Raw genomic sequence first — 17732 nt, 5'->3', positions numbered from 1 at the left:
GATACAAGTGGAGTAACAACCTGCAACCTTGCCATGTGCTGACGAAAAGTTGTTCTGGGTTTTGTAGCAGCCCCAGACTTTTGTACGAGGGGCTGATGGAAACTCATCATTCCACACTGCTGGGGAAGAGGGAAGACACTCAAGCAAAGGGCTACATCTTGGTTCCTCAAGTTCTCCTCTCTCCTTGATGGTCTTGCCTCCTGTGTCCTTGAACAGAGAGGCAGGTTTTGAAGTCAGCCTGGCCAGAGAAGCAGATATTCATTCAGCTGGAAAAAACCTTTCCATGTTGTCCACAACAGTGATGAAAAGAGAAGCCCCTCTCAGAGACTGAACTTGTCTGTCAGGAAAATACCATTTGCAGGTAAGAAACTGCTATTCCCAGCAAAAAAACCTGGAACTTCTTCCATGTGGGGCTAGAGAAGCTTCCCTTCAGAAAGATCATTTTTGTGTGTAAAATGCAGAAGAGACTTGGCTGCATCCCACACCACGAGTCATTCATCCTTTTGCTGTTGTGCTTGAACAATGTGTCCTTGTCAATATATTTGACAGATAACAGCTGCTGATAGCTCTGATGGCTTTTAACTCTGGTGGTCCAAGACAGACATCTGCAGCTGAGCTCAAAGTGCCTCTGGCTCCCCATTGACTGGAAGGGAAGCCAGGAATGACAAGCTCAGATGATGAGACAAAAGTTGGGTGGTAAATCCCAGTTTGGGGCCCAGATGGTAAAATGATGGGCACTGGCTACAGCAGTTAATAATTTCTGGTTTCACTAAATCTTCTCTCTGAAGGCTTTGAAAGACCTTGCAGAGAAAGTTTTGTAGTGTTCCAACCCAAAGGTTTGGTAGTGTTTCCTGGCACCTTGATTGTATTTGTTTCTGTTTTCAGCTGCTTAAAATAAATCCTGAGGTGCTGTTTTTTTCTGGTGGTGTATTTTGTTTCACTGTCTATACAGTGTGGTTCATATGAGCTGAACTTTCTCTTTATAGCTTCACTTGTGAATACAGTTCAGCACCCAGGAATGCCTGAGCTCCTTCCCATGCCATATATAAATAGTGCACAGCTATTTCACAGTTTCACATTCAGCTTGCAGGCTTCCAACAGAGTACTCCCAAACCCCTCTCTGTTCCCATAGCATTCAGGTTCTTGATGTGACTCAACATCAATTACAGCAGAGGTTCATCCCAGGCCAAGCAAGCTCTGATTTGTGACTCCTGCGCGTTGTCATCCTCATTCCCGGCGGTCGGCGTGAAGTCAGCAGTGCTCCGGGCTGCTCCTGTGGGTTTTCCCAGCCCTGTGATGAGTTCAGCTCTGTGGTTAAGCCAAGAGCTGAGTTCCAGTACCTTGGGCACGTCCAGCAGTGCTGGCTCAGTCCGTGGAAGGAAGTCAGAGAGGCTCCAGCTGGATGGATAACTAGCGGCCGGCATCCCACTGCCCAACGGAGATAAGGGGCTGGTCAAAACCAGGGGAAGTTTTCGACTCTCTCCCAAGTGCTGCCTGTCTCTTGTTTGGCACAGGACTTGTCATGTCTCCCTTCCTGAGGATTGGTTTGTCCAACTATGACAGTGGCCCTTACCTGCCGTCCCAGGGGGAGGTGATTAACCCCTACTGCGCCGTGATGGTTAAAGAAGCCGTGGAGTCAGGTAAGTGGGGAGGGGTTGAGCGTGGATGGGGGCTTCTCTAAGTCGTGTCTGTGCTTTTCCTGTGTGTGGGTAACTAGAATGACCCATAAAATAGGTTACCTCAAAGATCATCCATTTCCAGCCTCACTTTATAAAGATTTGTGAAGCCCTTTGTGTGTCCCAGCACAGCTCAAGTTTGGGTTTGGCACGGTCTGCAAGGCAATCTGATTTTAAAGTGGTGCCAAACAAATCTGTATCTCCAATTTGAGGATATTATCAGCTGCACTACAAGCCCCAGCATGTGACAGAGCAGATGAGCTGAGCTGTATTTGGTTTCACCCTTCCAAGACCAGTTGTTGGTTTGTCAGTGGGACTCCAGACAGGTGAAATCTGAGCAACATAAAATATTCTGGCAGTTAATGACTTTTTTGGGAGAAACTGACAGAGCCAGCCACTTCCATAATTAAAAAAAAAAAAAAAAATAAAAAAGGTACTCAAACAGCCCAGTCTCTGCAGAAACAGTTAACTTATCTGTGTAATTGCTGTGCTGTGTAAAATGTTTGAAAATTAAACCTCCCAAGAAGCTATTTCCTGTGTCTGGATCTATGGATTGTTGCACATTTATCCTGATTGAACAACACCGATGAGTCCTCCTTCATAAAACATTCATTATATATCTTATGCATGAAAATAATTCCAGTAAAAGGATGAAAAGTTCTCCACTTGTGCTTTCCAAGGATCATGAAGAGCAAGACCTTCAGTGTTAGGCAGTTACTCATATTGGCTGATATTTAGCTTAAATCTTTGATAAATTTCTAATTTGACTGCTGTGATTATTTGAAAAATAAAATCCACTCAGAAATCCCTGTTTATTGAGAATCCCCAAGACTGTAAGGTCCAGAGGATGTTAAAGTAGTTTAAAAAAAATAGAATTTTAAAATAGTTCAGTATTTCTCTGGGGTTCATTTTTTGTTTAAGAGTCAGCATTTATCACATTGAACTTTGTCTTGCCTTCACTGATACTTGAAATAATAATGGAAGATTTGGTGAATAGTAAATTCAAAAGGAAAGAAAATACTGCATGACAAGATATCCCTAAGATCTCACTTTTATCAGAAAATGAATTCTATTTTAGCTCTGTGCAGAGCTTGGCTGTTTGCTTTAATGAGGCTTTTGAAAGCCATAACTCAAATTGAAATCTGTGTCAGTTCAAAAGTGAATAAAATTAACTTGGTCAGAACAGTCCTGTATTTATTTGTCTAACACAGAGCTGAAAGTGTTTTCTGGTGTCCAACAAACACAAAAGTATCTTCTAAGGGACATAATTTTAATGCTCCTCAGAGTCAGTAATCATTATACTAATTATATTTATTTTTCATTATTATTGTAATAATTATAATTTTATTATTATTATAATAAATTCTCTACCAACAAGAAGTAAAAAATTGTGTTTGAGGGAACTTTTCTCCATCAGTGAGGGCTGAGCATAGGAAAGTGACTTTCTGCTATTAGGAGATTTCTGTTTGCCGGGATGAAATTTCATCTGGTGATGGCTCAGAGCATGGTGTGACAGCCAGAGGCACTCATCTCCTCTGGGAACCTCCTGGGGCTGATCCACCTCACACTCCCCTCCTGGGAGAGGGGCTGAAGCACCTGTGGGAGGTGCTCATCTGCTGGAGGGTGTTTAAATGTGTGGATGGACACCTTTGCCTTAGGGGCACTGAGGAAAGTGAGCCCACCACAGAATCCATCCACCCTGTAATTCCAGGTACTGATGTGTGAGCAATCCCAGCCTGAGGAACACATCCATGAGGAGTGTGGTGATTCACACCCTGGAAAAGCTCCCCCTGACCAGACAGACCACTCAGAGGTCTCTGGCTGACGTGCAGGGAGCTGAGCCTGACTCCAAATTCCAGGAATGCTCTCCGTCACCATCCCAAGGAGCTGTCATGCTCTAACAGGCTTCAAGAAGGCAAAAGGTCTCCAGACAACCATTAGCCAAATATATTTGAGGTAGAATCATGGAATCATTTAGATTGGGAAAGACCTCCAATAACGTCAAGTCCAGCTGTTAATCCAAGGCTACCAGTTCCACCACTAAACTGTGTCTTATCCCTGCTTCATGATCATTTTTCTTTTGGTCATAATTTGCTCTCCAGCTCCCTGGTTTAACAAAGCAATTGTGACTCAGTTGTAATAGGTTAAAAAAAAATATATATATATATACACATACATATATATATATACATATATATATATATATATATATATATATATGCCTGATATACAAATTTTGGCTAAAATTTTGGCTTGACCAAGGAGTAGGAGTGGACCAGCTGCACAGCTGGTGAGAGATGCAAATCATCCTGGCCTTGTGCACTGATACTTGGCCATGAAGAAGTTTTTCAGAGCAGAAATGACAGCTGAGCAGGGCAGGACGTGCCTACGTGTTCAAGGTTGGACATGATTTGGAGCAACCTGGTCTAGTGGAAGTTGTCCCTGCCCATGGCAGGGGGATGGAACTGGGTGATTTTTAAGGTCCCTTCCAACCTAAACCATTCTGTGGTTCTATGTTTAGCACTGGCAAAGTGTGGGGTTTTTTGGTTTTGTTTTTGTTTGGTTGGTTGGCTGGGTTTTTGCAAACAGAACAGTGGTAGATGATAAGTGTGTTTCCAAAATCAGGGAGTTTGACTTTGGGTTCATGCCAAAGGCTGTCCCTTGTCAACCAGCCAGAACAAAAAGGTCATTGGTCCCCAGGGATCTGGGAGTGATGAACATCCTCTGGGACACAGGGATGTCACAGCAAGACCACAGTGAAAAATTTCAGAAGTTCTGGATAGATCTTGGGCAGCCTTTTACATTCTTCCACTTGCTTATTTTGTAAAAGGAACCTTGTCACATTATAATGCAACCTGAAAAAAAAACCAAAAACAAAAACCAACAGCCAAAGAAAACCTGAAAACCAAACCACACCTCCGTACAGTTGGAGGTGTTACAGCAATTTATAACTGATGACAAAATATTTCAGAAATTATATGTGCTCTGAGATATAAAAAGAGTCTGCCCTTTCAAAGTGGCTTCTGTCTTCACAAGCCACCTGGCCGGGTGCCATTTTGCCACCTGCCTTGGTGACATTTGCTTCATGAAGGCTCCTGCTCCGTGTTTGAACTCAGCAAATCCTCCAGGAAAAGCTCTCCCAGACACAGTGGAAGCTGCTCCCCGGGAAAGACAGTTGCAATTTCATTTTTCAGGAGCCTGGGGTTAGATTAATCCCTGGCAGAATTCCACAGCCGTCAGCAGGACGCACCAGGGGTGACTGTCTGATCCCGTATATTGGGCAGTTCATTCACATTCCAGGGCTTGTTTATTTAAGCCTGGTGTCCTGGAGTGCAACACAAATGAAAGCACTTGTTTTGCAAGTGCTGTGTTTCACATCTGTGGCTTTTTCACTGATGCAGCAAAGAAATGATGGTCCTTTACTGAGATTTCTCTTTTCCGGGATGCTGGAAAGTTTATGTCTCATTTTTGTCTTGGATTTTTTGTGAATTAGTCCTCTCATTTAGGGAAAAATTTTCATCAGCAGGTGTTATCTTCCAGCTGCATGTTCTTTTCCATCTAGGATTACTGGAAAGAGCAGCAGGGCCTTTACACAGGGGTCACAGTCTGCTGCTTTTTTTCTCTTATTCCTTCAGTTTCAGCATTTGATGGGTTGAACGTTTGTGAAGGGTAATTGTGATATAGAATTTACCTTGTGTAAGCATCCAAGACTTTTACAGGGCTGTATGAAGTAAAACTGTTTCTGAGAGAAATAAATCTGCGATTCTTTTCAGAGAGACCCAGTTAGAGAGAAACCTCTGCAAACCTCAGAGATGTCTGTATTTTTACCCATCATCATATTAAGATGCTGTGAAGGAAGAGGAATTAAAGCATTGGGGAAAGTTTGTTTCATTGAAAACTCCAATCCCTGTGGGATAGTTACAGGTTCATGTTTTAACATCCCTTAGTTGGCTGCTTGTCTGGACATTAATCCCAAGGTGCACCCAGCTTTTGGGGGTTTGAAGCAAACCTGTCTCATTTTGTAGTTTCTTGGGACAGATGATAAACAAGGTAGTTGTGTGGGATAGGATTAGAAATGGGTATTTATGGTGCTGAAGCCAGCATTAGAGATCTCCTCAACAGAACTTGGAGTGAAAATTACCTTTTTTAGGGTAGAAATCTGCTTTTGGTCTCATAAACTGCCCTCACTGCACAGATTTGTGTTTTCTCTCTCAACAGAGAATGGCCAAGTGTATGTGCAGAAGAAGCCCACCATGTACCCACCCTGGAACAGCACTTTTGATGCCCACATCAACAATGGCCGGGTCATGCACATTGTGGTCAAGGACAAAAGTGCTGAAATGGTCTCAGAGACCACAGTGGAGCTGAAGGTGCTGGCAGAGAGGTGCAAAAAGAGCAATGGGAAGACAGAGATATGGGTGAGCATCACTCCCTTTTGCAGGATGTGCTGGGGAGGTGCTCCAGGGTCAGGGGGTGTCCTTGTGTCCATGCCAGGCTGTGGCTGTCACCAGCAGCACAGTGGGGACTGGCTGGAATAATGTTTTGAGACTATTTGGGGGTGACTTGAGGGAGAGACTTGTCAAAAGAGAAGAGCTTGGCACTTTTATTTTAATTGAAACCTGTCCTGTGCTAGTGAGGATCCTGCTTCAGATGAGCTGTGCTGAGGAAACCCACAGGGAACAAATGTTAGTATGACTGGCTGAACATGAGTTATTTTATGTTCTCTGGGGAAACAGCTTTAAAAATTTTATCTGATATCAAGTAGCTGATTCACAGCTGCCTGAGTTCAGAGTTATGTCAGAGCAACTCCTTAAAAATCACTGAAGTTATGGTGGCGTAAATTTGAACAGTCTTCACAAGAATGCTGAATGTAAGGTTGTGTTCCCTGCTAGTCCAAGCAAGAAAGATCCTGGCAGAAATCTTTAAAATGCCATATCCAGCTTACACATGGTCCAGTGGATTCAGAGTTCCAAAGGCACTTATGGATGATGAGTTAGGTTGGTGGGAATTGCCAAGTCCAGAGGGGAGGCCCCAAAAAATGCCTGAATCCCACAAAATTACTGGGTTGGAAGAGACCTTCAGGATCATTGAGTTCAACCCAGCCCCAACACCTCACCTGGACCATGGCACTACAATAATAAATTTGCAACATCCCTAAGGTTGACTGTAAAAAAGTTAGACTTGCAGAACTGAGTGCCCAAAAGATTTCAGCATCACCTGTCTGAAGCTGGCTGGGTTTTTTGAACTGCTTCCACTTTCTCCTTGCAGGATCCATTGGGAACAAGTTTTCTCTATAGATAGTGGTGCTCCTAATTTGGTGTCTAAAAAACTGCCTACATCTACAGGCAGGTGGATCTGTGGTTTAATCTCATTCATGTCTCCTGTCATGCTGCTGAGTGTTTGATATGTGATCAACCCTCCTCTCTCTGTAGTTGCTCCTACCCTATCTTGTTGCCTCACATGGGTATGAGCAACCTGAAAATTAGCATTCATTGCTATTCATCAGTTCCCACTGGGAGAAGGAGATGGCTTGAAAATCATCTGAAAAGATTTTCCCTTCTCTGAATGACTGTTTAATGGACTTCTTGTCTTGTTTTTCACTTATCTCAACCAGCTAGAACTGAAGCCTCAAGGGCGAATGCTGATGAATGCAAGATACTTCCTGGAAATTAGTGGCAAGTGATTCTGTTTTTTAATTTATAGCTGTGATTTCTGGGCTGTGGGGCAGGCATGGTGTCTTCACTAAAAGCAGTGCCTATGTTATTACTGGCTGATCCATAACAACAAACATAACTGCTTGAAATGAAACCTCCAGAAAAGTGATTTTTATTGTGTGGTGACTATTCTTCTGTGATTTGCAAGGCAGATTTTTTGGCTGTTTTACCACTAAATGGCAGATATTGCCATTATGCTAAACAAGACAGAACAGATACATAAGGAGGCAGCTCCCTCTGAAATAATTCTGCTTTTTGTACTGCAAGAAATTCATGGAGGGGCTGGAGCATGTCCGGAGAAGGGAATGGAGCTGAGGAAAGGTGTGGAGCACCAGGAGGGCTGAGGGAGCTGGGGAAGGGGCTCAGCCTGGAGAAAAGGAGGCTCAGGGGGGACTTTGTGGCTCTGCACAACTCCCTGCCAGGAGGGGACAGCCAGGGAGGTTGGGCTCTGCTCCAGGACAGGAGGAGAGGGAACAGCCTCAGGGAACAGCCTCAGGTTGGCTATTAGGGAAAATTTCTTGTAGAAAGGGCTGCATTCTGCTTTGTTGAAGGAAATGGGTTTGATTCAAATGCTTGGTCTTATTCTCCCATCTTTGTTGCCAGAGTTCTCATATCCTCAGGTGTAGGATGTAGCTGTGAGGTGCAGATATCTGGAAGGTTCTTCCATTTATAGAAGCAGAGAAGCACTGAAAGCAGCCACAGCCATACTGATATTTTCTTAACCATCCCTACCTTTAAGGTAGACTGGACTGCTGTTTGTGTGTTAAAAGGTGTTAGGGAGGCCAAAGAAGAGAAAATGTGAGTTGTGCTTCTATAACAAATATCAAGATCAGCATCAGATCACACAGGGAGCCAGTTCCTACAGGTTACCTGAGTGACTCTGTTTAGTGAAACTAAACAGAGATCGATTTTCTCTCTGAATGTAAGATTTGTAGGCACAAGCACATGTAGAAGAACACGTGAAGTCAGAATTGTTTTGTTTGCTGTCCCAAAAAGTTTAAATAACTGTGAGTAACAGCAAGGGCACAGCAAACAGCAAGGCAAGTGCTTTGGCATGGAAAAAATAACAAGAATATCCTGGGACATAAATATCTGCTTACTGACACATGTATATGCACACAGAAAGGATTCTGTGAAATACCCATAAATATATATACACACACACATACACATGTGTGTTTGTGTCCATATATCAGTAATTATGAATTTTTATGTAATTTCATCCTTTTTAGGGTGGGCTTCTTCAGTGCCATACAAAGTCAGAATTTTATGTTTAAATTACCTCTCCTTGGGAATTTTTGTTCTAGGTTTCAAGAGCAATGTTATGAATAGTGAAGAGAGCTCAGTGTCCCAAGTCTAAAGTAATTTTTTGGTAGGAATGGTGGATAAAAACCATCCAAATGAGACTTTTCATAAAATGGGTTTCATCAAATGGTATTTCTTTGATTTACCATGAGTAAATCATCAGCTTCAGTCATGTAGTATTTGGGCAATTTGCATTTTCTGAAGGCACCTGACCAGGACAGGGTACACTTAAATACCTTTCCTCTCCTCCCAGATGCAAAGGACCTGGCTGACTGTGAGACTGAAAGCTTCTTCTCCTTGCACCAGCGCAGGGGAGCCATCAAACAGGCCAAAATCCACAATGTCAAGTGCCACGAGTTCACAGCCACCTTCTTTCCCCAGCCCACCTTCTGCTCTGTGTGCCACGAGTTTGTATGGTAAATGGAAAAGCATCTGGGCTTCTTCTCCTTTTCACCCCAGGAGCCAGTTCTGGGGTCACTGTGGCACTTGGGAACGTGGCTTGGTGTTGGACATGGAAATTTGGGTCAATTTGGGAAACATGGGCGAGATCTGGATTCATGGTTGGACTGGGTGATTTTAAAGGTCTTTTCTGGATGATTTTAAAGGCCTTTCCCAACCTAAAAGGTTCCATGATTCCCTGTTAAATATTTGTGCCCCTCCTGTAAGACCCTTGGCCTCTCATGTGTAGAGTTATTGCATCACATTAAGGATGTGGTTTGCAGTTGTAATTCCAACTGTGAAAAATTCCCCTTACTTTTTAATTTATTTTTTACAAATATTTTGGGTTTGGCGAGATGCACAGGTATTTCTCATCGGTCCAGTTTGCTGTTGGGCCATCATGAAATTCAGGATGTGAATGTGTGCTGAAAAGGCTGTGAGAACCACAGAGAATCACTCCACCATTAGATTAAATGAGGATAAGGAAATTAAATAATCTCTACAAAGAGTGATAAAAAGCAAAGCCATTTTGTTCTCCTTCTTTGATAATTATTGCTCTCCTTTCTTCTACTGAGGCTTTCAGACAACTCAGGATTAACCACTGCTCTGTTCATTTCAGGGGTCTGAATAAACAAGGCTATCAATGCAGACGTAAGAAACTTTCTTTTGTTTTCTTATTGTCATTATTTACTTAATCTTTTCTTAAGGAATTTCTTTATTAACACCATGACACCTTTGCTGTTGCAGAATGTAACGCTGCCATTCATAAGAAGTGCATTGATAAAGTGATAGCCAAGTGTACAGGATCAGCAATCAATAGCAGAGAAACAATGGTAGGTTGTATTACTATTATTATTGTTGTTGTTGCTGTTGTTATTATTTTATTTTATTTTATTTTATTTTATTTTATTTTATTTTATTTTATTTTTCTGATTCCCTTTAAAATATCTTGAGATCTCTCCTAAACCACTGCAAAGCAACTTCTGATGAAGCAAAAGGACCTACTGAGCTAAGGACTCTGTGACCTGATCTGTGCCCTTTGCTTTTTATGTTCCCAGTGATTTCATCACCTCTTACTTAAGATTTACTCAAATGCAGCTGCAGGATAAGCAGTTGCTGAATCAAAACTGACATTTTTCTAATGCATAAAGTAAAACTCAGAGGGAAGTCATGGACACGAGGTAGAGATTTCCTGGAGAAAGCTCTTCACTATCCACTGTTACGCTGGACATGAGGGTGAATTTTCAGATTTGTGCCTGAGCAAATCTGTGCTTGTGTTATCTGAAACAGTCAGTGGGAGATCTGATATCTCCACTGTTATTTGCTTTATTTTTCTCATGTCAGTCAATTCTAAAATTTTCTTTTTGGTAGGCAAAAAACAGATCTTAAACTCCTGATAGGACTATTCCCTTCACCTTATGTCCTACAACTTATGTTTACTCTCAGTCCCACCCTGGCTCCTGTTGTCCTTCTACAATTTTTATAGATGAGATTGCTCTCCCTTCTCTCCTGACACCTCCAGGGTAGATGTAACCAACTTTGTCATCACCTTTCATACTAAAAGAATTACAACAGGCTCTTCCAAGGAGTGATTCATGGCAACAAATGTAGGCATCCATTGCAGAATGAGGTCAATGATTTTTAAAAGTACCAGTGTTTTCCCACTGAGCATCAGGGGCGCCTGGGTATGTTAATGAGCCACAAGCTGTCCTTTGGTCAAGGCCAGGGATGGAATGACCCAATTCCCTCTGAATTGCAGTCACTATGTATCAAAATTTGGGTTCATGTGCCTGATAATTTCTGCTTGGCAGTCAAGGATACTCAAGGATAAAAGAACAGTAGAGAAGCCAACTTCCGTGGCACACGTTTGGCTTTCCACACCGAGCCGAGGAGTGGATTTTCAGCCTGGCTTTTGTCTTGCAGTTCCACAAGGAGAGGTTCAAGATCGACATGCCCCACCGCTTCAAGGTGTACAACTACAAGAGCCCCACCTTCTGTGAGCACTGTGGCACCCTCCTCTGGGGGCTGGCACGGCAGGGGCTGAAGTGTGACGGTGAGTCTGGCCCGGGTGGCACCAGCTGAGCATGGGAGGGGTCGTGGTCTTTGGAGGGTGGCAATGTGAAAATCCAAATCTCATTTATCGCCCTTCTCTGCAAAAGCAGTACGAGGTGGCACCAGGAGGGTTTCTGTGGGGGAGATGACCCCAAGGTATTAAAAGTCTTTTTTCCCAGCCTTGCGGCCAAAGAAGAAGCCGATATTCGTCAGTTCTGCATTTCAAGGTTGTTTATTTTCTCTTATCTGTTCCATTCTTTCTCTGACCCACTGAGGTCTGTCCAGCAGGTTGGGTTGTGGCACAGTCCCTGCCCTTGGGTTGGTGTTGGCTTTTTATACTGACAACTATATGTGCTTTATTTACAATAATTTTCCAGTACCCATCACCTATGTTAGACAGTCTGGCTCTAAACCAATCCAGAAGTGTCACCATCCCAGCAGAAGATGGAGGACAAGACGAAGAAGGACAGAACACACCCTGATTCCTCCATCTTGCCTCTTGAACTCCCATTCTAAATCCCCAAAATTCTGCTTTTTCACCCTGTGACATATTCATTATCATTCTACTCAAACCCTTGTGGTTTGTAACTCTTCACACAAAGTTGGTAATTGTTTCCATGGCTAAAATCAAAGGCACAGGTGTTTGTGACTCCCTGCCAAGGTCTCTGAGCCCCCTGCCAGGGTCTCAAGTCCTCCAGGGCAGCCAGAGCAATGTCCTGGGTCCTGACAGCACCCAGGAGAGTGAAGGAGTGGTCAACAGGACTGTCCTTCAAGGAGGATCTTTCTTCAAGAATGAGGACAACTGTCCATGTGCTGAGACATATTTGATCCAGAAGGATGATGAGTTTCTTCCCAAAGGGACAAAGAACATCACAGTGACACTGATCTTCTCCCCAAATCACCCCCACTATGAACTTGCAAGCTCAAGTTCCACTGTAGACCCAAGACATTTCACTGTCTTCATCATTCCAAACCAATGGGAGGATTCTCTTCTGTGATTACAGTTTATCTCTGAGAAAATGGCTCGTAGTTTTAGTAGCTTGTACCTGCAGAGGCTGATGGGTGTGGAAATGCAACCTCTGGCCAGAAGAAAATACAAAAAATAGTCTCCATAGGGAACCAAAAAACTAGCTGAGGGCCATCTCAAGAACTCTTCAGGTGGCAGATCTCTGCTCCTGCCCAACACTTGCTCCTGCCCAACCCTTTACAGACTTCATTGTCCTGACACCTCGTGTTCTCTCTTTCAGCATGTGGCATGAACGTGCACCACAAGTGCCAGGCAAAAGTAGCAAATCTTTGTGGAGTGAACCAGAAACTGATGGCTGAAGCTCTGGCAATGATAGAGAGCACTCAGCAGGTAAATAGTTTAAGCATTTTTAGATGCTCTTCTAGATTTTGGCTTTTGTGAGTCACTCTCAAGAAGTCACAGTGTTGTTCGTAAGCTTGGCACGTGATTTTGTCTCAAAAATTTGCTGGTTTCTGTGTCCCAGGCTCGCTGCCAGCGGGACAGTGAACAGATCTCCAGGGATGGACCTCTGGAAATCGGCTTCCCTGTTCCTGTGAAGGATGTGACACCACTTCAGGCCTTGCCAGCATCAGGAAAAAAAGGTAATTCCTCCTGATGACACAGGGGAGAGCTTTGTTGTTTTTGGTTGGTACCTGGTGAGTTGGAGGTGACACGAGTGGGGAATTTATTGCCAAGCTCTAAACAGGATATTTGGAATCCTTCTGATCACCATGGCCAATTTTCTTTCTGATTTCATATTTTTGGGTGGAGGTTGAATTCCAGTAGCTTTGAAAACCACTGATAGACCTCACTTCACTCACTAGGAGCTGATCTAGGTGTCACAGCTCTCTGTGGTACAAGAGCAGATGTTTGGGAGGGTAAATGAGAGACTGTGCCCTTTGGACCCCAAGGAGAAATAAATGATGTCCCCATCTGTGTTTATTTGTGTTCTGTTCTACAAGTAGAACTGGCTGTGCTGATGTGAAACAGTAAAGCCTCAGGTGGTTTCACATCTGTTTCACATGTGGGTCAGTTTTTCTGCTGAGTAGTGTTCAGCATTTTAGAGCAGTTGCAGCAACAGGATAAATCCAGTGAGGGACAAAATCTCTTACAAGTTTTTATAAATCCAGGTTAGTGGAGTATTGAAAAAACTCAGAGTGATTCCTCTCCAGGCTGGCTGGAATGGCTCATCTGGAATGCTTCACATCCAGAGCAGGAGCACAGTATGAAAATGCCATCCCACCTTTTCACCTAGCTTTGCCTAGGGTTTTGAAAATACCTTGAAAAATGAAGCTGCATCATAATGGCAAGCAGCACAATGGAGCAGACAGGTGGTCAGAAATTAAGGATTTGGTGCCATAAAACAGAAAGACAGATGAAGGAGTTTGTAAAGTAGTTTGTAAATTTAAAAAAAAGCAAATGAACAAGAAGCAGTTTCCACTGGAGTAAAGTTTCCTCTGGAAACAGAGTGGGAGAAGAGCCAATCTACTCAGAGATGGCCACCACACTTCCATTAGTCTAAAATACCCTTTTAAGCCTCTAAGCAGAATACCTGTGAGCATTCTGGGGATTTTCTGTTCCTGTCCAGGGGTTTATTTGAATGCTTTGGTGTGTGTTGCAGAGCCACAAGGCATCTCCTGGGAGACTCCAGTGGAGGGCACAGTGAAAGGGGAGCCTCTCATAGAGTCAGACTTGGGAGAGCAGTCCCAGGAACAGCAGGAGCACCAAGTGCAGTTAAAACTGACCATTGAAGATTTTGTCCTGCACAAGATGCTGGGGAAGGGCAGTTTTGGCAAGGTAAGCATTGGGACTGGGACACCACTGTGTGCATTTGCACGGCGATTTGTGAGGCACTAAATAACATCTGGTTGGAAGGGACACTCGGGGAAAAACATGGAATGGAATCACTTGGTTGGAATGAATGGAATCATTTAGGTTGGAAAAGACCTCCAAGGTTAGCTGCTAACCTGGCACTGCCAAGTCCACCACTAACTGTGTCCCAAGGACTACATCCACGTGTTTTTTGATCACTTTCAGGGATGGTGACTCCACCACTTCCTTGGGCAGCCCCTTCCAATGTCTGAAGAAATTTTTTCCAATATCCCATCTCAACCTCCCCTGGAACAACTTGAGGCAGTTTCCTCTGGTCCTGTCCCTGTTCCCTGGGAGCAGAGCCTGACCTCCCCCAGCTGTCCCCTCCAGTCAGGAGTTGTGCAGAGCCACAAGGTCCCCCCTGAGCCTCCTCTTCTCCAGGCTGAGCCCCTTCCCAGCTCCCTCAGCCCCTTCTATGCTCCAGAGCCTTCCCCAGCTCCATTCCCTTCTCTGGACACGCTCCAGCTCCTCAGTGTCTCCCTTGTAGGGATGGACCCAGAACTGAATACAGGATTTGAGGTGTGGCCTCACCAGTGCCCAGTCCAGGTCACTGCCCTGGTCCTGCTGCCACACGATGGATAAATCTCCAAGTCCTCAAAGAATCCTTGCTCTGGCATGGCTGAATCCTGAGCTCCATCTCCTCCCTGCCACATTAGTTGCTTTCTCATGACAGGACAGGAATGCCCAGGTAGGGTTTCAGCTTCCCCTTCTGTGCAGGTTGATGGATCCAGGATATCCCCAGAGAGCTGGTGGGAAAGGTCTCTGTGCTCTCCCTCTTCACAGGGAGGTGGAAGCATGAGCTGAGAAGCTGAGTGTGGATCAGCTCTGCCCTCCAGAGCAGCAGGTCCCAGCTGGGAGCACTAACTGCTCTTTCTTTCCAGCTCTGATCTCTGCTGGAGCCCAAAGCAAATTTTGCAGCAGCCAAGAATTTGTGCTTTTGAAACAAGAGCCACCTGTTTTCAGTGGATTCATTAATCCTGGTGAATTGTGGATTGTTCTTCCCCATTGCAGATATCCCCTGGGAGGGGACTCGTGTTACTGAGTGCCAGCACAAAGCTGAGAGAAGCAATTTCAGAGGGACTCCCCATTGTGTTTTCACAGCCAATAAGGAGAAGGAGTATGGATCCCATTGCCCACATCCCACATCTTTCCAAGGGGGAACCTGGGCCTTGACAAAGGGCTGCTTTTTGCCTGCTAGATGATCCGGAGCAATTGCTGCAGCCAGTTCCTCAACTGGTGAAATATTTCCTGTGTTGGCCTTTCATACTAGAAAGAAATAAACTCATGGAATGGTTTGGGTTGAAAGGGACCTTAAAGACCATCTAGTGCCAACTCAATGGACAGGGAAATTTTCCACTAGAAAGTGTTGTGTCTGCTTGTCATGTCCACAGTTTGCATGGGAACCAGAGCTCAGGCATCTCCCAGCTAAACCAGAGTATCCCAAACCAGCCTTCCAGACTAACCTAAAATCAAGAGCATGGATATAATAGAAACATTTTTATTGGAAGGAAAGGATCTCTGGAGGTCTTCTTATCTAAACCCTTCCTCAAGAAAGGTCTCGTGAGATGAGGTTGTTCAGGTGTTCACCTACTCAAGTCCTGAATGCCTCCATTGAAGCACATTCTGTACCTTGTTTTAACCCTCATGCTGACATGGACTCCAAAGCCTGCAAGCTTCTGCATCTCTCTGAAGTGCACACTGTGGGTGTGGAGAGGATGGGCCATTTCATGCCTTTCTGCAACAAAAACTCACCCACGAGTTTCCTGTGCTGGCGTCGCTCCTGGTGCCCTCATTTGCTTGGAGAGAGATTCACTTCCCCATAGAGGGGACAGGCTGTGCACATCTCAGTGCCTGAGGGGTCTCTCCAGCTATGTGTGATCCTGGCAGGCTGAGGGGCAGATCCATGAGGATATCACCCACCACCACCTCTGGATGTGGTCTGGCACTGCCTCCCTGCTCCTTGGAAGCCACAGCACAGGTCACCAATGCAGCACATTTGTTCCCCAGCTTCCCCAGGAGAGCAGTGCCCAGCACAAACACGAGGGTAAAAAGGGTGCCTGCAGCATCAGCACTGTGAGCATTTCTGGTCATTCAGTGCAGAGACAGGGCGAGGCTCTAGGCTCTACTCTCTGTCTGGTGCTACAAAGTGAAATGCAGCAGTAGCCAAAAGGGTAAATAAAACTTTTGTCAGGGCTAAAACGTGTCTGAGCTTACTCAGTAAATAGTGTCTGGCAGAGAACTTCAAAGACCTCTTTGATGAATCTTACACATTTATTCAGTCTATAGAAACAGGGTCAGCAGGCTGTGGGTGTGAAGATCAGGATTGGCACTGCCTTCCAGGAGAGACTTCTTTGCTCTCTGGTCTCTAGAAAACCCTTCTCTGCTGCTCTGGGTTTCATTTTCCCTGCCTATAAAAATAGACAGAGGTTGTAACTCCTCTGGGAAGTGTTTTCCCATTCTCAGGGAAGAACTCCTGCAAAAGCATGGGGGACCCAGCCTGTGTGCTCAGACCTGAAAACTGAGAGGAAGGAGAGAAAGACATCTGATATAAAACCAGTCCAACTGCTGGTGGGCATCATTTTCCACCTGCTGAAGATCTGGTGCAGGGTATTTGCATTTCAAATGATGACAAAGCAAAATTCTGTGTTTTATTATTTGAAATCAGAAAACAGGAAATGTATCTCAGGAGCATTTGCATGAGGATGGTTTCTGTTATCAGAGGTGTTTGGCTCTCTGGCATGTCCTGTCCATCCATCCTGCTCCTCTAATTGCCAAGAACTTCACATCCTCCTCCAGGGCTCAACTTCATGAAACTATTCCGGGTGTGGGGAGCAAACTCAAAGTCCTTAATGGCAGAATGGGGACGTAAGCATCATTTTAGGTGTCCCCCAGTGAATTCCCAGGAGCTCAGGTCCCACCCTCACATGGCTGTTCTGAGAGGAGATAACCCCTCTTTCTGAGCAGCTGTTTCCATTTCAGGTGTTCCTGGCCGAGCTGAAGAGCACAGACCAGTATTTTGCTGTGAAAGCCCTGAAGAAGGACGTGGTGCTGATGGATGACGACGTTGAGTGCACGATGGTGGAGAAGAGAGTCCTCTCCTTGGCCTGGGAGCACCCCTTCCTCACTCATGTCTTCTGCACGTTCCAGACCAAGGTAAGACAACATCTGCCACCTTCTTCCACGGGCTGAGAATGCTTTACTGAAATACAGATGCTTGGTGAAGGGCTTCAGCCTGCTGGGGTCCACCTGGGATAACAAGTGGTGCTCAGGGAAGGGATCTGCAGATTAAGCGCTGGGGAAACGGCCCCAGAAATTGAATCTACTTTCCCCCCATCAGTCTGGGGCTGGGATGATGTATTTGAGGGTTATGGCATCCAAGGGTCATTGAGGTCAAATCTGCTGTTAAAATCTGCATCCTGGTACCCTGGGCCAAGGATGTGCCAGGGTCACACCCACAACCAGGGTAAGGATGTGCCCGTGCTGATGAGTTACCTGAACCTCTTGGCCCATGGAGCTTTGTCCTGCAGCTAGCCTGGATCAAAGCCAGCTCAAGAAACCCTGGCTTGGGAGGGTAAACATGCTGTCATTCACTTCTTTGCCCCTGTTGCTGTTAAATGCCAGCAGACACTGGTGGTACTGCAGTTCAGAGCTCCTGAAATCTCGCTTGTG

General features: G+C 44.9%; 1 protein-coding gene across 1 annotated transcript in view; it reads left to right on the top strand.

Moving 5' to 3' along the window:
* Positions 1 to 270: 270 nt before the first annotated feature.
* Positions 271 to 17732, top strand: part of PRKCQ (protein kinase C theta) — a gene marked incomplete at its 3' end in the record, with an annotated part of 36146 nt that continues 18684 nt past the window's right edge. Inside the window, exons 1-12 of the mRNA XM_084206134.1 lie at positions 271 to 361; positions 1515 to 1640; positions 5895 to 6094; positions 7291 to 7351; positions 8949 to 9111; positions 9753 to 9784; positions 9881 to 9966; positions 11057 to 11186; positions 12433 to 12542; positions 12676 to 12793; positions 13813 to 13988; positions 17043 to 17216. Coding sequence (XP_084062260.1) covers positions 1523 to 1640; positions 5895 to 6094; positions 7291 to 7351; positions 8949 to 9111; positions 9753 to 9784; positions 9881 to 9966; positions 11057 to 11186; positions 12433 to 12542; positions 12676 to 12793; positions 13813 to 13988; positions 17043 to 17216 — 1368 coding nt within the window. The 5' untranslated portion in view covers positions 271 to 361; positions 1515 to 1522. The remainder of the gene's footprint in view (positions 362 to 1514; positions 1641 to 5894; positions 6095 to 7290; positions 7352 to 8948; positions 9112 to 9752; positions 9785 to 9880; positions 9967 to 11056; positions 11187 to 12432; positions 12543 to 12675; positions 12794 to 13812; positions 13989 to 17042; positions 17217 to 17732) is intronic.

Source organism: Fringilla coelebs, assembly GCF_963513975.1.
Source record: "Fringilla coelebs genome assembly, chromosome: 5".
In the NCBI taxonomy this organism is placed as follows: Eukaryota; Metazoa; Chordata; class Aves; order Passeriformes; family Fringillidae; genus Fringilla; species Fringilla coelebs.
This window is presented reverse-complemented; position numbering and strand designations above follow the sequence as displayed.